Raw genomic sequence first — 23795 nt, 5'->3', positions numbered from 1 at the left:
AGCCCAAATATTCCTTGTCCCAGTCTACTGCCTCCATTTTCTTAATTCCTTTTTTTGAGATAAACTACTTTAAGATCAGAATGTCTGTGCCATATTTTTTCCATTTCTAATGCTATCCACTGTCTCAGCTCTTCTATGGCAGGATGATTTCCAAATTTGGAAGGAAGAGGATAAGTGTCTATGTGTAATATTTTACGTATTTTATTTTAGACATATTTGGGAGGAGTACAGAATGCTGTGTGTAAAGTATATTGATTTAGAATGTAATACAGCTTTCATTCAATATTGCTTAATTTTTTTAACGTAGGGAGTCTATATTGTCTGAAATGTTTATTATGACAGTAGCTATCCTTTTTATAATTGTTACTTCAAATAAAAAGTGACTGCTATGTATAATGAACAACATCTGTTACTGCATTGTTAATCCTTTAATAACAGACTTTTAGTGAGAGACAAAAATTTAGTATGTGATAAAGTGCTTATGTGAATCAGAATTAAATGTGTATTGGAGACATCTAGGCATGAAGAGGATGAGCAGAAGTGCTCTGTTCCCACTGGATGTTCAGTGAGAACAGGATATGTAAATTGTTTAAGCTGCATTGAAATCTTAAGCTTTAGTGCGTGGAAGAGTTAGAACAGAAAAATAGCCTCTGCTGATTTTCCTCCACACTGCTTTTCAATGGTATCCTACCATGTGCTTAAAACAGTTGTCTTGAGGATTTCAGTAATGTTTCCAAACTCCATGTGAAGCTGGAATTGTAACTTTGAGCACCAACCCATACTTAAAATTTTGTCTAAGTGGAGAACTAAAATGATGACTATTCAGACATTTTAGATGAAGTAGTTTCTTTGATGCAAAAAATGTTATTGGGTTCTGTCTTTGGGAGTATGATCACTTACTGTGCTTGATGGAATAGCCCTTTGAATTGTCAACATTCATTGTTCAGGATTGCTTTGAAGGTCAGTGTGATGACTGCAGTTTTGGAATTGCTGAGGCATGGATCACAGACTAATGAGAACAAAAATGCACTTGGAATTTGCTGAATGTAGTCTGTGATCAAGCTAAGTCATACAACAGACTTCAAAGTGCGTTTTGCAGGACGCTAAAATGTTGATAAACAGTGATTGCTCACTGTACCAAGAGAATTTGATACAAATATTTCCAAGCTTTGATATCTTTGTAGTTAGCTTGCAAAAATGCTCTTCAGAGCACGTTTTGTTCAGATAAATTCCCAGAAAAAAAGTGGTATGGGGAAATGGGCTCCTTCATTTCTACAGTAAGTGTCATCGGTCTATTAAGCAACCAAAGATAGTTTTGTTCATGTGTAGCATCTTATAATGGTCACATCTAGGCTTGGGCCAGTACAAATGCCTTATTGTACTAAAACCTTTGCCAAGGCACAAGGGATGTCTTCTGCAGACTTGTCTTTGTCACCTTTTGTTCTGAAGAGATGGGCAGAGACAGGCTGAGGAAATCATCACAGAGTAGAGTCATCTTACCCAAAGCCGTAAATTGTCCATGGCTAAACCAGGGTTAAAAATGGTTCTGTTCCAGTAGTCTATCTACAGTTACTTTCTAGAGTTTAACTGTTTAAACATGTGAAGTCAGTAGCTTACTGCTGGTTGTGAGTTGCTATGGAATGTTTCTGGGAGATCCAGCTATGGTTGAGGGCTGGGGTATTTCATTTGCCTTGGTCAGTCCTGCTTCATATGCAAAACAGGTTCACTCATGGTACAGCCTGAAGTACTGCGTTGTAATAAGGAAATGCAGAGAAGAAACAGTTTAACCAATCCATACGGAAGTAATCCCAGAGGTAGGACTTAGGAGGAGATAAGACATAGTGATGACTATGAAGTGATTTAAAAGCCTTTATACAGATCCAGTTTCTTCCTCCCCAGTACCAAGATTTCTCTAAATGAGAGAGGTACATATGAGAGAACATGAAAGAACAGAAGTTTTTCAGTCATATAGAGGCCCACTGCAAGGCCCGATCACCAACAAATGTTTCTTTTTGGTTGAAAATGTGGATTATTTTAGCCAGAAATGTCATGGCCAAGTTCTTCCGTGTTGTCTCCCATAATAGAGCCCTTCTCTCTACAAAAGGCGATGAGAGAGGGCAGAATTTGACCATTCTCTGAATCTGCCTTAATAATTAAAGAACTGTGGTCATTTATCTTTTTTTTTTTTTTTCTTTTCTTCCCTGTGCACTCCTCCTGGGTACAAAGACCATTCTGGGCTGTGTACAGCCAGACTGAAATGCTTTTAGTAAGCTTATTCAGAAAGGACTAATGCATCCTTCTTGCCAAACATCTGTTAAATTGAAGGAAAATGTTTTCCTACAGCTTCTAGGCCTGTTTGTTTTTTGTTTTTTGTTTTTTTTTTTTTTTTTTTTTTTTTTTCAGAGAGGGAGAGAGTATCTAGTTTGTGTTTTGTGCTATCAGCTTTTCCTGTCCCTCCTCCCTGGATGGGATCCCAATAAAAGAGGCGGTTCTCTGTGCTGTGGGATTGATGCCATTCCATTATGTCTCTGTGTCCCTGGATGAAAATGTAAAGCTTTGTGTGCCACAGGTGGCTTTGATAAAAGGGGAGAAAACATGCTTGAAAAGCCTTAAACTGTTCTGTGTCCATTCTTCCCTTTGCGCTGCCTTTTGAATGTTCTGAAATAAAAGTAAAAAACCCAAAAACAACCAAATTTTTATTTTTTTCCAGGAGAGGGGAAGAGTTCTGACTAATTCTGATACTTGAAATTGAACACTCGAAGTGATTTATTATAAGCTTTGTTTTTAAGTGACTATTCGAGGTAAGAGCAAAAATTCAGACAGTCCTCTCTCTTCCATGGTGTTCCTGCGCACAATATGTGAAGCACGCAGGTATGCTGTAGGGCATATCGGTAAGCAAGAAGCTTTCCTGGAGAGTCCTGCTTATGCTGACTTGTTATGTATTCCCATTAGGTGCTGTGATGAGTATTTATTTCTCTCTCAATTACTAGTTCTCACCCTGACTTTTTTCTCATGTTAGTCACTGCAATCTATTCTGTTCTCCTTTTTCCTCCTACAGAAGAGATGGTGGAGGGAAAAAGTGCCATTCTCATCGGCATGAGCCAGTGGAACTCAAATGACCTTGTTGAGCAGATAGAAACAATTGGGAAGCTGGAAGAAAATCAAGGTAATGTTTAGCTTGCCTTACATATAACTTAAAGTTAACAAGAAAATCTGGTTACTGAAGCAATTAGTTGTCAGATACTATATAAACACTCAACAGAAATATAATTTACAGCATCCCATAGTTAAAAGGTTTATATAGATGTGTAAGTAGTATTTTAGTGCTGGGAAAGTAATTGCAATGATTTCTTTCAGGAGGAAACTTCTCTGGCAGGCCGGGTAATACAAATTTATGGCTTCAATGGGAAGTCAATGTTGAGTTCAGCTCAACAACTATGAGAGAGCTTACAAGACCACAACTTAGGCTTTGCATGTTTCCTGTAATCAACATATATAACAGATTTGTCACTGTCACTGGTTTATTTTGCTCCTTCAAGTCAGCAAGTCATTATCTGGAATTTTGACGGGGACATATACTTCCAGTTGTATTTGGGGCCAGTTTTAGGTCAACATTTAGGTAACTGTGTGCCACTGAAATGGGTGGGAAATGGGCACTGATACACCAGTAAGAATCTGGGCCCTGGGACAGAAGCCTAAGAAGTCTTCCTTTAACTGTGACTTTGACTCCTAAATTGCCTAGTAAAGTTAAAATTACCTCATTGACTTTAGGGAGAGAGAAGGAGTCAGCTTCCTCATCTGTTGGTGGTATGGGGTTCATGTGTAATACAAGAACGTGTGCTTGTTAATTAATCTAGCTTTTTAGAGAATTTAATGGGTTTGTCCATTTCAGGAGCCTTTTCAACAGGCTTTCTTTATGGATTTGCTACATGTAGTCAGTCCTGAAGACAGCTGTGAACAGGTCTATTTTAGAATACAGATATATAGAAGTAATATTTATCTGAGTCACTCGATCACTTACCATGACAATGATTTATTTTGATGGTATTTAAGTGACAGGTAGACACACTACACACAGTGTATTTAGAATGCTTAAGTAGGTAATTAGAGAGGAAAAATTTCTCTGGTTTGCATTTGCTCTTAACAATGATATCAAGGCCTCACGTTGCTTGGTAACTTCATTTGGAGTCAGAGATTCAGTGACAATTTGTAAGATATACTCTGTGTGTTGTAAATATGCCATTTTCTCTGCTACAAAGTAGCAAGAAAATTAATACAGTATTACATGAAATATGAGTTGGTCTTCTAAATGGCTTGCCAAGAACTAGCTATCTTGCATTCTTGCAGGTATTTCTTTATTTCTTCCAGGGCTGGCAAAGATTTAGAATGCTTATTTTCATTTTAGCACCCGTTATATGGGGATGGTTTTGTTTGTTTTTTTCATAGTGCCCTTTGTGTTGGACACTAAGGAAGGAGTTGTAAGAGACCATTTTTAAGGGTTTCTGCTGTTACAAAACAAGGCTGGTAAAAGGATTGTTGCTTGCATTATGCAGTTGAATAGCTGCAGCAAAGAGAACGTGAGACCCAGGGTTGCATGGAAGATCTGTACAGAAGCAAACGAAGCAGTCCCCTGAGCTGCAGTCCATCCTTCATACAAAGTGCTTCTATGTTCATTTAATGTTATTCTCTGTGACGCTTTGTAAAAGAAAGAATTCTCATCCCTTTTCTTAATTTCTCTTCACACGGAGCTGTTGGCAGAGGCTTTAGAGCCAGCGTACCTAACACAGCATTTGGTGAATTGGCCTCTGTGTCGATGCATCTACATCCTGATACTGCTTCACGTGCGCTGCAGTGTGCTGTGGCGTTTAGGTCATGGTTCATTGTGCTGGTTTTGACCTTTCTTCAATAGAGACATTGGGCAAGGCCTGAAGTCATTAAGAACCGGGCTAGCACAAATCTGTGCCAGTGTTATGTGTACCATATCTCGTTATGCCAGAATGTGGTTTCACTGCTTCAGTAATGCACAAGAAAGCAGAGTTCTGCCTGTAATGCACACTGCCAGTTAGCAATTTTCCCTGATGCACCCCTGCTAATACACAGGATTTCTAAATAAGCGAGGCAGTTACGTGCTTTTCCTTCTTTCCTCTGTCACCTTATACTCTCAGATTTAGTCCTATTAATTAGATACTTGTTGATTTTTTTTTTTAATTGCTGTTTTATTCTTTTTTTCCTTACATATGCTCATCTGTATCTTTATGGAATTATCTGCCAAATGCTCATAGGTCGAATTGTGGAGGTGTTAGTGTAGATAATTGTATAGAGCTTTTGTTACAGCTTAACAGGACTGGATAGTGTTACTGATTCAGCAATTTTAGAAAAGTCTGTGATTAGCAACCATCACATACAAATGATAAAAGCGAAGACCGAAGGAGGGGGATGTTTGAAGGAAGTCTGTATTGTTTTCTGTGCCACAGTAGAAGATATTTCAGCCTTAGCCTTATTGTTCATAGTAAAAAATTAAAAGTTTGGGTGAAGCTGGATTCTGTCTTTAAAAACATTATGTAGAAAAGAGCAAGATGTCCTATATGGCTTCTTTCCCAGGGTACTTCACTCGTTGAGTGGGAAGATGTGAGGAGTGTGGTCTGTTGATCCAGGGAAACTCCCCCCCCCCCCCCCCCCCCAGCTGTATTTACTTTCCGCTGGCAGAGGATGGTGGGTTCGCTGGCATGGGCTGCAGAGAGCTTTGGTACCATGCAGTCGGTCTCCAGGGCCAGTGGTTTTGCTAGGTGTCTGTGCAGAGAGCAGAGCGCTGGTTCTTTTTCATCATTTAATAAATTGATTAATAAAGCACATAATTATGGGCTCCTTCAACAAATGAAGAAGTATGAGAAGATGCAGCGTGCTCTGGGTATAGCTGAAGACCCACAGGATGCCACTTACTTAAGGAATGCTACAGTTCCAATGTGAGACAGACAAGGTCCTCAGGAACTTTGTAAATGGCAAGTATATAATTTAATTCAATCATTGATTCTCAGTAAGTGTGACTGAGAGCACTTGACCAGCACAACCTTTCTCATCAGAGGTAGAAATAAGACTTTGGGAGAAAACTGGCAGCAGCATTTAAATGTATTAACTTTTTATTACAGAAAATAACACAAACAGCAATCAAGCTGAATTAAAATCTCATACAGCTGCATAAATTATGTTGATGCAGATGCCATCCCTGTTGTGGAACAAAAGCATTTTCACACATCATAGTCATGCATTTAAATTCACTCCTGGTGCAAAATATCTGTTACGTGAAGAAAAATTGCATGTAGTGAGCACTAGGAATAACTTCAACCTGTTGCATTTCAGTGCTTTGCATTTCCCCCAGCTACCTGCAGTTCATATCCTTACTTTAAGAATATATTGTAAATGTCTGTAAGGTTGAAGTTGTTGTTGGCTTGTTTTTATACTCTTGACACAGTAGAGTGAAGGTGAAGTGAAGAAGTTTTTGCAAATACAGAAAGACTATTTGTATAATCTGAATTCAATATATGCTTTCTGTTTCATTATATTATATATGTATTTCTATAGTTTCTTTATAGCAGGAAATGAGGTTACTATAAGTTTTGACTGGCAAACCAGGCAAATGCTTGTTACAGAAAAAAATGTCATTCAATCCAAGCTAGTAATCAACATGTAAACTTAAACCTGTGTCAGCATTTCGAAGGGTGAAACCCCAGGGAAAGAGAGCCATAGCTGCAGTACACATTACCTGTGAGGTCAAGACATGTTTGTTTGAGACCAAACCTGCATAAGACTTAAAATAAAGTCACATGAATAGTAGGGTTGTCCTTTCTCCCTCAGTTGCCCAGCTTTTGTTATATTTGGCCTTTTTTAAATGTGGACTTGAGAGCTGGAAAGTGTTATAAGCATTTAACATACCATTTCTTTCTTCTGTTCTCTCACACATGCAAATTAAAGTATGAGGGAATCCAGAAACATCTGAAATGGATGAAGAATCACAGAGCTCCACAGGGAGATAATAAATGCTTGCCATTGGAGTTAGAGATAAGCAGTCCTGCTATGATTCCATCTCCATATACAGACAGCAGGCTTTCCTGCTCTTATGTGTCGTCTGCCCCCCCCCCCCCCCCCGTCCATCTTATTTTTCTAAACAGTGGAAGGAACATGCAGCTGTCAGGGGAAGGGCAGTGCGGTTCAGTGACAGTGTATGTGGGCTTTGGCAGCTGAGCAGCATCACACATCCACAAAGATGAACCAGCTTTAATTACACTGAACTGCAGTGAGAAGAAGGTTGAGTTGTTCTGCAGTTTCAGTAGATCAGATTGTTCTTCCTGAGCTGGTAACTTCCATGCTGAGGAATTTATTCACCTCTGCCTTCCTAACTGGTGAGCAGAAGCAGCTGGCTTTTTCTGGATCATTGCCACAGAGATGCTGCTGTGCATAAATTTGTGCAAGGTACATTGCAACTTCAGGCCTCTTTTTTTACATAAGGTCTAATAAAACACAAAAGCTTTATGTTTTTTCTTGTGTTGAGTTTCTGCTTTTGTCTGTGGCTCTCTGGTTTTCTGCCTGTCCTCAGTGAGCCAGCAACCATTGCTGGACAGCTCTGATTCCTGGCAGTCTTGCCAGGGAGGTTTCTTCTAGGCCAGGGTTGCTACACTTTGCTTTTCTTGTATTGCCTTTGTTCACTGGGAGATGATGTAGAAAGTGTCTACAAAGGAGAAGGTCTTCTGTACACCAGCTGTGTATACTGCACGTGTCACACAGCAAGGTAACAACAGAACTGCACCTGTAGTTGACCCTGGTATAGTTGTGGAAAAATTTCACAATGGCTAAGGTGCTTGCAAAATGATCGCCCAAGCAGTCAAGCTGATCAGCAAAGCTGTGCATCCTTTTCATGACCACAGTGATGTTCCTCTCACTGCGGGCAGCACTCTTGCTGCTGCTTCTCACTGCAGCAAAAGATTCCAGTGAGGACTGGCCGATCGTGGCAGGATGGAAAAGGCAACTGTGTTGGAAGGGAGTAGTCTTTTTAGCATTTCCTATTGACTGTTTTCTCCAAATTTTGTTTGGAGAAACAAAAAAAAGCGTGTTGTTCAAGCCTCTGAGCAGCTTTAACATGGAGGTACTGCTGTCTCCCAGCACAGTCATGATCACTACAACCTGCGGTGGTAGGCAGGGATTCGGGATTTGCTGAGCTCTCTGCTACCCTCTAACTGCTGATTGTGTCTCTTTGGCAAGAAAAGCAAGGAAGAACAGTGTGAACATATAAAATAAAACAATTGTTTTGCAGAAAAAAAAATTGACTGGAGACTGTGCTGAAGGTATCAACACTCTCAGTTCGTTAAGGATTATGTTGCCTGGTTACTTGTGCTGACACTCTCTGTTCCCTTCTATTATTTCTTCCACCAGTTTTTTCTGTCAGTGGCGTTTTTTAGCACAACCGGCTGCCTTTTGAACAAAAGGAGACTGACTTGCCTTTTGAGGGACTATTTTCCTCTTGCCCAGAGGCTTAATTTTTCAGTGTCTGTTGTTTAGCTCTGTGCTTTTTATAAAACAACAAAAAAACCCCCTTAGAAACCGCAAAAGCAGTGGATTTCCAAGCTTGTTTGTAGCTTTTATGACGCAAGTGAGTTTTGGGACCGTGCTGTCCCTTGGCTGCTGTGCAGCAGTTTGGATGTGGTAACAGTGCAGGGATGCAGTTGGCTGGCTGATGTAGCAGATCTCACCTTCAGCCCTTCACTGAAGTGACAGGAGCCCAACACGCCAGGTCACGACAGGCTCTTTCCTTACAGGTGCCGAATATCCTGGAACTAAGTTTGCAAAGCCAAGATTTCAGAATTTAGCAAATGCCAGGCAATTTAATCTTAATGCAATCTTTATGGATCTCGTTTGTCTGTTTGCCCTCTCATACTGTTTTTAATTACTCAGTAATGTGATAGGAATGCACTGTATGGGTAACAGGTTTCCTTACCAACCTTGACATGGGTAGGAAGAGAGCTCTTGTCTCCAGCGATGGTGGAAGAGTTCCTGAAGGAAAGTTTATCTGGCAGGAAATGGAGAGTGCTTGTGCATCTTTCTTGTCTGTGAATGGCTTTCTCCGACAAAAGCTTTGCTTAGAAGTTTAGAGAGATGTGAAGATGATCTCCAGAAAGATAGATGAATGTGTGAGTAGGAAGGTTGAATTGGTCTTTTTTAGATTATGTATTAAAATCACAATAGCAGGATATTTGCAGTAGTGTGAATTTGTGGTGTAGTTGTGGAATAATAGATAATCAACATGTTCTTGTTTAGTCATTATTTCTTCTAAAAAAAAAAAATCTTTGTAAGATGTGATAGAATTAGATAACATCTGAGTATTGCTCTGTGCAATTTCTGATTCTTTTGACTGTCTGTTCTTGCACAATTCATGGTTCTCAGGAGCACACAATTTCTGGCTTTCACCAGGATGTAGTTAATACCTGAGGGCAGATACACTTGGGGATAAAGTTTGGATGCTCATTAAAGTCTCAACAAGTGACTTTTCTTGTTCCGAACCTTCTCAAAATTATATTGCAGTGAAGCTATGAAATTACTTAAATAAGGGATCCTTGACCTCCGTACAAACAAAATAATATATCTGTCTGGCTTTGTCTCTCGAAACACCATGTTGTATGACAAGAAGTGTGGTGACCTCCAGTGTTTGAAGTAATGGATGATGATTAAGAGCTCATTTGGAAAGCAGTCAAGTTTTATTGCTCTTCTGGTTCATAGAGAATTATTGGAGATGCGTGGAAGTGCTTGCTTGCGCACATTTACTGCAAGCTCTGATGAAAGTGACTTTAATACTTCCTTAAGGGTTTTAGCCAGGTCTCGGCCTGGCCAAGTGATACAGAGAACTGAGCATCTAGAACATCAGTTAAAATTTTAGCTGCGTGAGTGCCAACAGTTATAACCATTGGAGGTCATTTTGTGACCTCTAAGAAACAAGGGGAGAAGCATTCTCATTGCCAACTCTTGCAGTTCCCTCCCTGCCGTGGTCCTACACTCCCTCTCCACCTCCAAATAATTAATGCTTTTTGACACTGACTGGCTGTTAGATGGATGTTACAGCAAGGAGCTGATGGACTTCAGGGTCTACGGAGTCTAAACTATCGTCTTGTTTATGGAGGTGAATCTGCTTTGATAGATGTGACTGTTGTTGAAGCGGGGGAAAGATGTGTATGTTGTGTTTGAGAACTGGTGTGTTTATGGCCCTGGTTACAACAATAACATTTTGCAGATTTCTCTTCCGGAGATGATCCCTAGCTACTCTGTTAAAGAGACAGATTCTGTGCTTGGTTACTGCATTGAGTCCCAGTAAAGTGACTGTGATGTATATTGTTGCACATAAGGCAAAATAAAATTTAGCTCCTTATTGATGAAACACTTGTGATCCTGACAGACATTATTTGTCATTAATTGCAGTAAAAGAAAGATGGATCATGACTGAATAGGGGCTACTCTATTAATAATTAGTCTTGTTTTCTATCTGTAGAGTCAATGCTTGGCATACCTCAGAAAATACTATATTTTTTTACTATAGCAAGAATGTAGCGAGTGCTCTGTTGCCTTTTAAAATAGTCTGACTGAAAAGTTGATGAAAATTGGAATGATTAGTATCTTACCTCTAGTGACAACTGATTTTGCATGTGTGTGTTTTTAAGCAGTTCCTGCTTAAGTGCAGTGGTTTTAATAACCTGTTACCTTCTGTTTGATTCATTCTTATTTGGGTGCTTGAAGCTCCTCTGCTTTAAGGTTGGTCCAACTTAAGTGAAATTAATGTGCCTACATTTGTTGCAGAGTAGATTTGTGTCCTAGGCAGGAGTTTGGTAGTCAAGACTTCATCCTCTTCTGACACTCTGTGGTCTTCCATACAGCTCATACTCAAATATATGGAGATCTATTCTTTACTGCGTTACCTACTATAGATCACATTTGAAAATGCAGGGTTATTTTAACAATTCTTCACCCCCAGCTATGAGGATATGTTTGTTTAAACTTGTAACTTGAGTTGATTGACTGGGATATGTGGTGCTATTTAAGATCAAGGTGTCCTGGTAGCACAGAAGAACAACTGGAACTGATCTCAGAGGCTGGAATTCGGGAATATGAATTCATTGTGAACTGTGCATCTCCTTGTGATAAGATGGTCATATTATTGATGGTTCTAGTGCAAGGGTACACTGAAGAGGATAACAATCTCCTTTCAAATAGGTTGTATCTTTTGAATGATTTGGAGGACCTTTTTCATCTCAGTCACTTTTTTTGCATGTACAGAATTCAGAGGATCTTGGTATCTAGGATGACTGCCACATCCTGAGAAGACCACAGAGAATCAGAAGATTGTAATCACACAGTGTTTTGTTGATTAGTGTGTGAAGTGGTTGTCTGTCCCACTGCAGAGGGAGATCAATCAAGCTATTATCCAGAGTACTCAAACAAGAGCTCCTGGGACTGAAGTGGAGAAGTAGACCATATGAAAGGAAGCTCTGCAGGGTCAGTTGGTCCATTGTGAGAGGCAAAAACTGTTCAAAACTTGTCCAAACCTCGAGCAGTCATTTTTGCCAGGAGAATGCTGTGGGAAACGGTGTCAAAAGCCTTCCTAAAGTCAAGGTAAATTACATCCACAGCCTTTCCCTCATCCAATTAGCAGGTCGCTCTGTTATAGAAGGAGATCAGGTTTGTCAGGCAGGACCTGCCTTTCATAAACCCATGCTGACTGGGCCTGAGCATCTGGTTGTCCCTCATGTGTTGCATGATGGTGTTTAGGATGAGCTGCTCCATCAGCTTCCCGGGCACCGAAGTCAAGCTGACAAGCCTGTAATTTCCCGGATCATCCTTCCGACCCTTCTTATAGATGGGCGTCACATTGGCCAATTTCCAATCTGTTGGGACCTCCCCGGTCAGCCAGGACTGCTGGTAAATGATAGAAAGTGGCCTGGCACCCCAGCCAGCTCCTGCAGCACTCTCGGGTGTATCCCATCTGGTCCCATAGATTTGTGTATGTCTGTGTGATGCAGCAGGTCACTGACTGTCTCCTGGATTGCGGGGGGGTCGTTCTCCCAGTCTCTGTATTCTGGCTGCGGAGGCTGGATTCCCTCAGTACAACCGGTGTTGTTATTAAAACCTGAGGCAAAGAAGGCATTAAGCACCTCAGCCTTCTCCTCATCACTTGTTACCAAATTTCCTCTTGCATCTAGCAGGGGATGGAGACTCTCCCTGGACTTTCTTTTGCTACTGACATACTTACAGAAACTTTTCTTGTTATCCTTGATTGCAGAGGCCAAATTAATTTCCAGTTGGGCTTTAGTCCTTCTGATTTCCACCATGCACTGCCTCACAGCCTCTTTGTAGTCACTGTGTGTGGCTAGCCCCTTTTTCCAAAGGCTGTAAACTCTCCTTTTCTCCCTGAGTTGCAGCCACAGCTCCCTGTTCAGCCAGAGTGGTCTCCTCTGCTGCCAGCTTCTCTTAGAGCCCCTGGGGACTGCCTGCTCCTGAGCCATTAACATTCCTTCTTACAGAGCGGCCAGCCCTCCTGGGCCCCTGGACCCTTCAGGAGAGTCTCCCAGGGGATCCTGTCAAGCAGGTGCCTAAACAAGACAAAGTCAGCTCTTCTGAAGTCCAGGATGTCAGTCCTGCTTAGCTCTGTCCTGACCTCTCTAAGAGTAGAGAACTCTATTATGATCGCTGTGCCCTAGTCGGCCTCCAACCTCCATATCGTCCACCAGCCCTTCTCTGTTCACAAAGAGGAGATCCAGCAGGGCACCTTCTCTGGTCGGTTCACTCACCAGCTGCGTCTTGAAGTTCTCTCCCACACATTCTAGGAATCTCTGGGACTGGTCTCGTTCTGCCGTGTTGTATTTCCAGCAGATGTCTGGGAAGTTAAAGGCGCCCACAAGAACAAGGGCAAGCGATCGTGAGATTTCACCTAAGTGTCTATAAAATATGCTTCTCATGCCTGAAGCCAAGACAAAATTTTAAAATTTGCTGCATATCCTGGGCTTGCAACCTTATTTCTGCAATTTGCAGATCTTTAAAAAAAAAAAAAAAAAAAAAAAAAAAAGTTGGCATTAGTGATACTTTATATACTAAAGAGTAAAAAACCAAGCAAGCAAACAAATAACAATGTAATTTCCATAATACAGCTTGCCACAAAGGGTGACTATTGATTTAATATACCCTAATTAAATTTTAAGAGCCATTAGTCAATTCTGTCAGCAATATGCTAGTATTTTACTCTGCAAATCCAGCTAATCGAATTAAAATGTTTCAAATGAAGATGAATTCTCAGGTAGGCAATTGACAAAATGCAATTTAATTTTTAGTTGTTTAAAACATAACCAACTGTAAAATGCCCATGAAAGTCACTTTTCCTGTGTGCCACACGTACAGACTGATGGATTGCTTTACTGGTAACCAGCAAAAACAGATGGACATGATCAGCTTTCACAACTGGAAATTTTCATATCGCGTGAGTGAAAGGCCTTTCTTGGTCCCATTGCACAAGATCAGGTTACTTGGATCTTTTAATCTTGTAATGCATTGATTGTCTATCTGGAGAATAGTGCTGACAGCAATGTGACTCTCTTTCTGGCACGCATTTGAATTGTTGATTTAGGTTAAACTTTTATTCTTCACATCCAGCCCATTACAAGGCAGTGGTTTGGAGCTGGGAGGTGCTGCTGTTGGGCAAGTTGTGTTAGGTCTGTGTATGGAAACCTGCAATTCCTGCCCTTTCCGCACCACCGAGGATTAAGCTGTGCAACTCCTACTGATTTTTTAAAATGACAGATTCTGTGCTTCTCACCTTAAAACTCAGAAAGAATTGTGCTCCAAAGACTGTGGCTTAGGAATGGTAGACCATAAAATTCTGCGGAATTCATGGCATGCACTGTGATTCTTCACCACTCCACCTGTTCTTTGTAACTCCCCTTTAAAAAAATGTGCTACTCTCTGATCTCATATCTTTTGGATCTCATCTTTTTCCATCTAGCATAAAAAAAAAAAAAAAGCCTGTTTTATATGTGAAACAGTGCATTTCTAAGAGATGACGGGGACAATTTCCTGTTGATTCCCTTAACTGCTCTCTCTATTCTCCTGTCATAATGTCCATAAGACGCTGAACAGAACTGAAAGACTAGAATAATGTTTTTGGTTAAGATTAAGTTTAATATACATCTGTGGAGTAAGCCTATTCATAGAATCACAGAGTATCTCAAGTTGGAAGGGAAGTGTGAGGACATCAGGTCCAACTCCCTGCATCTTTTGATGCAAGTACCTTCTGATCCTTTGCAAAGACTACCATAAGGAGTAATTGCTGAAGAAACTGAACTTAGAGCAGTAAAATGGAGAGCAGAATCCCTCCTAGGAGCTGTTAGCAGAAACTTACTGCATGGAAGGGATGGTCAGTCACTGGCTACTTCCACAGTAATGTTTGGTGCTGCCATCGCAGCTCTAAAGCTCTAGGATTCCCGATAGCTTTTGTTGCACTATTTGGAATTCATCTTTTCTCTTGTCTTGTGTGCACAAGGCTGCTATAGAGACTTAACTTGATGGCAGGGATTCTGTTTTGAGAAGGTTTTTCTTGGTTTGGTTTTGAGTGACCTGTTCACGAGGGCTAGCTTTTCAGAGTGCACTGCGCTCCCATAAATTGTATTGGGCATTCAGAATCATTAAGCACTTATGAAAATGCCTTTGTCCTTGTCTCGGACCCCTCGAATCTGCAGTTAGACTAGCGTGAGGCAGTACAGATAAGACAACACCAGACAGAAGGGTAGGATGCACCCACAGCTGCAACAAAAATTTACCCTAATCTCACCCTGTAGTGGAAAGTAGAGATAGGGATGAATGAGAAAGTATTTACTATTTTATGACTTAATAGTACATAAGCAGTTCTTAATTTGACTGTGGAACAGTATTACTTTATTTTTCCATCAAATTAAGAGTCTAACTAGTCATGTATTATGGAGAAATATTAACATGAAAGAAGCAGTTACTCAACTTCCGGAGATTTGTCTTCATCAAACTTTCAACTGAGCTGTTGCTGAGTAGGTACACATCTTAAGTGTAAAAGGAGAGTTTAGTTGCATCACTCTGCAGATTGATGTTTTTGCAGAAGGAGAAAGACTGTAGTGTGGAAGCCATCTATTGTTTCTCGTAAAATAGAATTCATCTTGGTTTAAGTCAGTAATAAAGCTCATACAGTGTTTAAATCTGTACATATGGTGCTTGGTTACGCGTAAAGCAGAGCCTGCAGCTCCCTGTGCAATGGTTAAATACACCTATGGTGAGGAAAACTGCCAAGGTGCTAGCAATCAGCCCTGTGTTAATTGCAAAGTATGGCTGGAAGACAGCTGTTAATTTGATTTTTAAGGTCAATTTTCTTAGGCAAGATTCGAGTGTATTATTTTTCCTCTATTGTTTTCTTTACTTGTATAATTTCCTTGTATAATAATGTGTAATATATTGATTTCCTTCTCATTCAATTCATTGCTTAGTATAAAACCTGTAGAGGTGAAATAATCTAATTCCTTTTCAGCCTAATTATACATGGGTCTTAACTGTTTTGTTGAACTTTGCATTTCTCATGTTTAAAAAAAAGTTAGATTTAATGGTTAGGTCAAGAGAATAAGGAGAAAATGTTGCGGATATGCCAATTTGGCTGTGAATTACCACCCTCCACTTAAATGGGAATGGTTAATTTTTTGCATTGAATGGTTTGGAGTTTTTGTTAATGTACTTATCAGTTGCTATGTAGATACTAGCCCATAGTATGTATCTGAAATTAAGGGCTATGTTGAGTTAAATCCATTAAACTGCTACAGAAAATTAGTATATCTGTGCAAGACTGGGTGCACATGAAGATGTTTTTAGCAAGCTCTTCATCTCCTCTCATTTTCCATTGCCTCACTGACTCAGTCTCCTTTGCTACCTCTACCCTGCTCCAACATTTAGGCACTGGTCAAAGCACTCAACACAGCAGAAGAATCTCTACACGCTCATGACTCTGCTTTCACTGTACTGATTTTTACCATGTACTCGTGTTTCTCTCTTTTCTCTGAAGGCTGCCTTGCCTAATTTTGTCCAAGTGAATGTTCTGTGTAAACAAACTGCTCTCTTCCTTCCCCTCAGTAGCATGTGATCTCCCCCTCCTTGTCATGTCCTCCTAGAGTCATATAACTAATTAAAGGTTGTTTGTACATAGCTGACTGTAATGTTTACGCTGCTATTAAATTTATTGCAATAGCATCTGCCACTGCCTAATAATGTGAAGAATGGAAAACAGAAAATTTGGCTTAGTGGAGTGAACAGTGGAAGGGAAGGATGGAAACTAGAATAGTGAACAGTGTTCCAAAACACATCAGATGGCTTGTATAAAGAATAGATTCACTTCTAGCAGCAGGTTTTAGAGACCAGCAGCAAATGGGATTCCCACAAATCAGCCATGGCAGCAGTTTAGGGCAGGTTAACAGTGTTCTGCAACTGCCGTCACTTCATTTCGTGATGCAAAATGGAGGAAGCTTAATCTAGCCGCAGAGATATTTTTTAGCTGAGAGCTGAGTCTAGCTGCAGAGAGTATTGCTTTCTTGCAGTCCCTCCAGAGAGATTCCCTTTTCCTTTTTTGACCTGTATTAAGATCCGGTCCACATGCTGAAATCAGTATGTGTTCTTGCATCGTACCCAGAGTTTCCCTGGCTGCCGTTCCCATCCAGAGGGTTGTACCATCTGTGGGTATATTACCGCTCTTCCTCTCCCCCTAAATTGTCCTCACACCGGTGTTACATTTGCCATGGCGTTTATAAAAACATATATATTAACAAACCAGATTTTTCTATTCAGAAGTTAAATTTCACAGTATTCTCGCTGGGCTGAAAGCCATGTTCTGAAGTGGAGCATAACATCGTTTGTTCCAGTGGTATGGTTATGTTAAATGAATTCAGATGATTAGAGCAGGGAAAGTCCTGCATATCATAAAGCCTGCTGGCACTCCAGTTGCTCGTGTTGCAAGACTGACTGTGTGAAGGAGGCAAAGAAGGATCTCCCTGATATCTCACTGGTGCTGGGGCACACAACTCTCCTGCTGTGCTGTCTGATGCTGGTCCTACTGGCAATGTCATCCCAGGGGAGAGCAAAATGAACCCTACATTTTGCTTAGGCCTCTGAAGAAGGAATCTAGAGAAGGGATTGGGACCTGTGTCCCCATCCCAGCTCTGAGGGTAGCTGTGGGCTGGTAGCGTTGGGTTTCCATTTCTGTAGTGGTGGAGTGATGGCAAATGTGTTTGTCATCCATGGTAGAGATGGCCCGAGTGCTGTAGGAGGTTTTGTATGCATAAACTAATGAAGGGCCCTTCTACTCCCTTATCCTTGTGTCTCTCTATTTTAGGGTTTTGTATTTAGATCTGAGAAAATCTCTTTGTACTTGCAACTTTCCCTGGACAGGTGGACTGTGGGAGGAAATGGGCGGACAGAGACATTCTTAAAAACACTGCTAATTAAATATTTGGAATAAGAATCTATTTTGTGTTGCTGGCTAAGTTATACTAATTCTTAGTTATTTAGAGATTCAGTGGCTAATGCTACAGGTAATCAAACAGATTCCTAGCTACAGTTTCATTGCTTATGATGCCTTTCTTGAAGAGTAAAATCTTCAGCCCCTCCACACCGGCCCTGGGGGGCTTCTAGACTAACCATTTGTGGGAGAGCTGGGCACACACACGACCAATGTGATCAAGCAATGCCTGTTTATTACAACTAAGAAAGCCCTTTTATAATGTTCTCCCGCACACGTGAGTAACATGCAGTACAAGTCCTCAAGACTGGACAGTTAACTTAGCCCGCGCTTTAAACCTTCTTATGATTGGATCAAAAGTGCCACATCAGCCTTGCCAGGCTTCCTGCCTTGTGGAACTGCCTCTTCCGTCCCAACCCCTGCCGGGGGTTGTTTGTCTCGTCGAGTTTCTCCCCCCTCATTCAGGGTCACATCCTTATCGCATTCTTGCTCGTCTGAGGCTCTTATCACTCTTGTTCTCATGCAGGATTGCTCACGTGTCCATTCTCTCGCAGAAAGCCCTCTAGAATCCCAACAACCATTTTGATGAATAGATTAGAGCAGTTTTCAAGGTGTCATAGATGTTGAACTATTCCCACTGAAGCTAACAGGAGTTCAGAAATCAGCATAGTAGTCAGTTGTAAAATATTTACTGCAATATAGTAGAAAAAGCGAAGAGCTTGGTGTTCATGCAGAGCAATCCTGTTTCACATTGTGGTTTTTTTGCTTTTGCAGGCGAAGAGTCTGCATTTTGCTCATCTGGCTTTTTACAGGAAAAACAACATGAGTTGAAGTTCTCTTTTTTTCTCCGTACTAAGTCTGTTTGACAGCTGGAGGTGATAGAATAGAAATGTTGAATAGCACAGCCCTGGTGTGATGTTGAGAAGGAAGATGGGTGTGGAGGGATCAGGATTCTTTTGATTTCTGTTTTAAACATATTTATTTTTGATGTGGATTATGAAACTGTACCAAGAAAGTGCCTGTAACATTATTTAATGCCTTATTTAATTAGTGCCTATAGCATTGGCTAGAGTGGCAGAGGTGGAGCATTGGAGGGTGAGGCTGCTGGTGTTCAGGGTGGCTCATACAGGACAGTTCATTGTGGCTTGATTTGGAGTGTAGAAGCCTCAGTGCCTTGTGCTCCGGACTTCCTTCTCCCATCTCTGCTTAAGGAGGTACAAGAGGTGTTGCTGTTAAGTTTTAGTGCTGTAGGAATGAAAATCAGTGCAATGCCTGGTCGTGCTAGTGTTCCTGTGCTGCTGGTGCGCCACTTTGAGGAGTGTATTTACGTGTCTCTGTGCTGTTGACCTTTCTGTGCTCTTGCTTTGCTGAAGAGAGCAAATTGGCTTACAGAAACGAGTGGTGTTGATGAGGGTGTCTTCTTCCCTCACAGTTCTCTCTGGGAACAATTGTTGGTCGCCCTCCCTGAGTCCACAGTGGTCTGTTCACTACTCCTGCAGTGGTGTTCGTAAGCACGTGCTGTCAGGCTGTGCCCACCCCTTCCCTTTGGAAAGGGAGCTTTGCCCAGCTCCTCTGGCCTGGCCCGAGAACTGGAGCTGAGGAGCACTTGGGGTCTAGACCTTGGCCAAACCTGGGTGTTGCTTCTCCTCCAGCGCTCACAGTAGTCACAGACACGATCTGGTAGCATGTGTGTGTGCAGGACTCAGTCAGTGAGGAGAGAGTGTGGAAGTTAGCAGAGGCAATGTCTCATGTTGTGGCTTCCAGAACAGGATTGGGCTTAGCCATGCATGCCATTATTTTCCTCTAAACAGTGCAGTTTGCGGAACTGCATCTGCAGTGTATTACAATATTCTTTATCATTTGTTAATAGAAAGCATATGTTACAGCCTTCATGTGAACATATTTCTCATGACAGATTTGTCATTATAAATGGCTAGTAATAGCACAGCAGATGGCAAGAAATGGCGTAATTTCTCATGGGAGTGTGATAATGGAAATAACAGTTTTCTTTGGGGACTACTACCACCTTATGCTTTGTACCTAAAGCAAGTTCTCTTGTTTTTAACTCTCAGTTCCTCCCTAATTAACATGGCAAAATGTTACAGATGTTTGAAATGGTCTGGGGGAGAAAAAAAAAGAAAGAGGACCTGGCTTGATTTTTAGTACAGGTTTGAACTCTACTAAGAGACTGTAAGAGACTGTTTGGGCAGTGGGTTATTTAAGGCATTACAGACACACGCCTGCTTGATGTCTCTGTAAGTCACTGATGAACGTGTACAACCCATGCTATATACACCAATTCCAGTGGGAATCCAGTCCAAACCAATCCCTGCTGGAGGGGCTGGCTCACTGCTATCTGCAGCAGCAGTGCATGTTTCTGTCTCCAGAAATATCTGCTGGATCTCCTCCCTAGTCGTTAAAGCAGTCGGCTCTGGTGGTGGCCACTGCTCCTGGGTATTGGTTGCTAGACTGAAGAGCACTGTAATTGCTGTAACGTGATTGCATTTAATTTAGGACTGTGAGCTGTCCTCCTTATAGTTCAGCATCTGATCAGCAATAGGTAAGTGTTAGTTCCTGTTTATACTCTTCTCCTTCACCTTAATTTGTTTTGGTACCACATATTGCTAAGAGCCATGTAACTACTTAGGGTAGTTCTCAGTGAGCTGATACTTGGTGCAGTGGCTGTCCTGACAAAAAGTGCTTAATAATTCCTGCTGTTTTTTATAATGCAGCCTTATGTTTTAAATGGCATCAGTTGATGATCTCCCCAAAAATTGAACTGTTAAATTTCATACTGTTGACATAGTTATTTAGTAATGAGGTCATCATTTCCATGTGATGGTTGAGCGTCTACTACCATCACAGCTAAATCAAATTATTCACAGTACTTACATTTGGCCATCTGTTTAATTAAGGTTGCCAGGTATTCCAGATTGGCTGAGTTAGCCCCAGATTATGGGATGTGTCTCTGGGATGCTATTTTGTCTCAGATTTTCATCTAGACATGGGATTTTCTGGTTTCAGTTTTCAGATTGGGTTAAGAGGGTTTACTTTTTCTCCAGGTCTTCAGTCTCTCTCTCTTGCTTTCTCTTCCCACAAAGAGAATGGGAGACATGTATTCTTTTCATTTGACTTGTTGCTGTTGGAATATAATGGATTAATTTTGTTCTTTCCATCCCTCATTCTTTTGCTGTGGGTATCAGACTACGAAACTGTAGAAAGTTATGAAAGGTGTTTGTCAGAGCCTGGACCCGCAACTCCTGAGCAGATCTTATTAAAATGTCAACAAATATCCCTGGGGAGGAAATGGGAAATTAAATATTTTAAAAATTATTTGTTATTATTTTAATGAAAGTGCTCCTTCCCCTTTCCATCTTTCAGCTGTTGTTGCTCCAGAATGCTGAATTATCCAGCCCTGTGCCTGTACTACTCAGCTGGGCTGCCCAGAGCTATCTGGGAGGCTGTTGTCTAGTGCAGGATGGCAGTGCTGCTTCCCTGTAATCACTTCAGCTGATGAAATTACATGAATATATAAGTCAGAGATTTGGGAGAAGCCATGCCTGAGGAAGGGATAGCAGAATTACTCCCCCTTGCATTCTGTGTGTGGGTTTGAAACTTTCTGCTATTGAAGAAGCAATAAAGATTTGAGAGCTAATAAGTATCAGCAGATTTCTGAACGAAGAATAGGCAGGGTTGTGCTTCTAACAAATAGTTTTTGACCACACATTGGTTGATTAGTGGACTAGTGAGGTTTTGAATAGCTAGACAGTAATTACTTTCTTGGCGTTTTCAGCAGTGTTCTTGTGGTGTGGGAAAATTACTGGGTACTCAGGTTAGGTTCTGCAACATGTGAAAACATTCTGATGATACACAAAACCTGTATCTGTATTTCTATTTCATTTGTATTCCTGCTTGTTGGTTTTGTGCATTGACTTTCTGCATTTTAAGATTCCAGTGCACAGTCTAGAAGGGGACGGCTCAGGCCTGGGGAAGGCGAGATCTGAGTTAACACCACTTTCACCCTACAAGAACCCACATTCTAGTTGAGAGAGATCTTCAATATCCACAACCCCCATCCCTGCCCTCCTGTGCTGCTGCAGGGGAGGACGTAGAGAATTTGGGAGTAAAGTTGAGCCTGGGAAGAAGGGAGGGGTGGGGGGAAGGTGTTTTAAGGTTCGTTTTTATTTCTCGTTATCCAGCTCTGATTCGATCAGTAATAAATTAAATTAATTTCCCCAAGTCAAGTCTGTTTTGCCTGTGACAGTAATTGGTGGATGATCTCTCCCTGTCCTTATCTCTACCCATGAGCCTTTTGTTATATTTCCCCTCTCCTGTCCAGTTGAAGAGGGCAGTGATAGAGTGTCTGAGTGGGCACATGGTGCCCAGCCAGAGCCAACCCACCACACTCAGGTGCCACACTGAAGCAAAAATTTGACCCAGGCCTTATATCCTAGCCAGGGGTTTGGTTTTTTCTATTTCACTAGTCTGCCCCAAAGTGGATTTACACCATTTTCTTCCTTTGATTCTGACTGCATTTATGAGCATGGTAAAGTGTTGTACCTTAAATCCATCATATGCCATTTTTCTTTCTGTCCTCAGTGGAGTCTTACGCACACGGTAGTTTTGTGATTTAGCAGAATTTTGTTTCTTGTTGTTTTGTTTTTATTTTTAGCTTTTTCTTCATTGCCATGCTACTGTACGTTCAGCTCTGTTCTCTGACAGGCAGAGCGTTTCGCAGGCGAAGTGGGAGGCATAAAGTTTTGTGACAGATGAGTTAATTCCACAGTCTCAGACTAGCTCTGAAAAAGATGCTCCCATCTGCAGAGGCAAGATTAGTTACCCTTTTAGAGGGAGGACATTGCACCTTAGAAGCAGAACAACTAACTGTGACTTCTATCCTGCTGTGCTGCCTGGGCTGAGGAAGCATCTGGGAAAAAAGATACTAGGAATTTGCATTCTGATTTGTAGCCTGCAGGAAACCAATACCCTGATATTAGGCCAAGTTCACTCAACAGCATGAAGGACTCACTCTGCTCTGTAATACAAGCCAGGGCTGTGTAGGGTGGCTCAGCAGCTGATTTCTAGATCGAGGTTTTCAAGTATTTTGCTCCCAGGAAGGCATTAAAACAAAGCTCAGTGTGTCTGGAGACCTGGTTGCTTTTGTAAACTTGGACGTTAGGACAGCAGCTGGAACTAGCTGCTGCTTCCACAGCCCACTACTGACCCATTTCTTTGGGTGTCTGCAGAGGGGCTGACCTTGAGGAATGAGATTTCAGCGTGTTCTCCCATTCCCATGTCTCTCTCCTCATGCTGGATTTGAGAAGCCTAGTGGAACCTAGCTGGTGTATTTGTAGGTTTATTAAAAACAAGACAAGAGAAATTAACAGAAAGATTTTAATGTAACCCCACCCTGACCTTTCCTGACTGTATCACTAGCTGTTAAAATGGAAGCTGTGACAACCCACTGGTTTCTGACTCTATGGGATTTGAGTACCTTTTTTGTTACTGTAATTTACATAATGATACAATTAACATAAATTGGTATAATGATGGTATGAATCAAGACAGCTGGAAAAATCTGTAATATGTTGATAATGTCATTAGAGAGGTTCGGTCCAGCAAAACCATGTTATTATTTTACCTCATTAAAGCCCTTCTGGCAAATAATAAAACACATAATTTCTCTGTAATCAGTTTCATTTCAGTGCCTAATTAAATTTCTGTCATTTTCTCTAGTAGGTCATGCTGTCCACTTCTGTCTCCTACAGAGCTTTAGCTGCTGAATAGTCTTACCCTTTATATTGTCATCATGACAGAGAAGGCCCCCCAGTTATTTAAGTCTCTGTTATTTAATCTAAACAGTAAAGCTAAACCTATGTAGACCCAAAATCTGATTATCTTCCAAAGTATACAATCAGCGGATCTCTTGGAATGCCACATGCATGACACAGCCCCCTGCCTCCCGCACTGTGGGACTGGTTTGTTTTTGTGGGTTTTTTTGTGTTTTTTTTTTTGTTTTTTTGTTTTTTTTTTTAATATTTTAGATTTCCTCATTCTTTTTATGTTAAAACTGTACTTCAGGCTGCCGATTTTCAAATCCAGAGAGTATACCTTCCAACATTACTGCAGCCTGAACTTTTGGCAGTGTAGCAGTGTTCTGAAAACAGTTGAACTGTGCACGTTGGTACGTCTGAAAGAAAGGAATACCTTGTATGCTTCCATAGCCTGATCTGTGTGTCATCATTTCTGTAAT

At 41.2% G+C, this 23795-nt stretch overlaps 1 protein-coding gene across 5 annotated transcripts in view; it reads left to right on the top strand.

The window, feature by feature from the left end:
* Window positions 1-23795, top strand: part of PITPNM3 (PITPNM family member 3) — a 103442-nt gene that overhangs the window by 30029 nt on the left and 49618 nt on the right. For all 5 annotated transcript variants that reach the window (XM_074922505.1, XM_074922508.1, XM_074922504.1 and 2 more), the window contains exon 3: window positions 3059-3166. In XM_074922505.1, the coding sequence (XP_074778606.1) occupies window positions 3059-3166 (108 nt within the window). The remainder of the gene's footprint in view (window positions 1-3058; window positions 3167-23795) is intronic.

Source organism: Athene noctua, chromosome 19 (assembly GCF_965140245.1).
Source record: "Athene noctua chromosome 19, bAthNoc1.hap1.1, whole genome shotgun sequence".
Lineage (NCBI taxonomy): Eukaryota > Metazoa > Chordata > Aves > Strigiformes > Strigidae > Athene > Athene noctua.
Note: the sequence above shows the minus strand (reverse complement) of the source record. Positions and strands in the feature narration are given on the sequence as shown.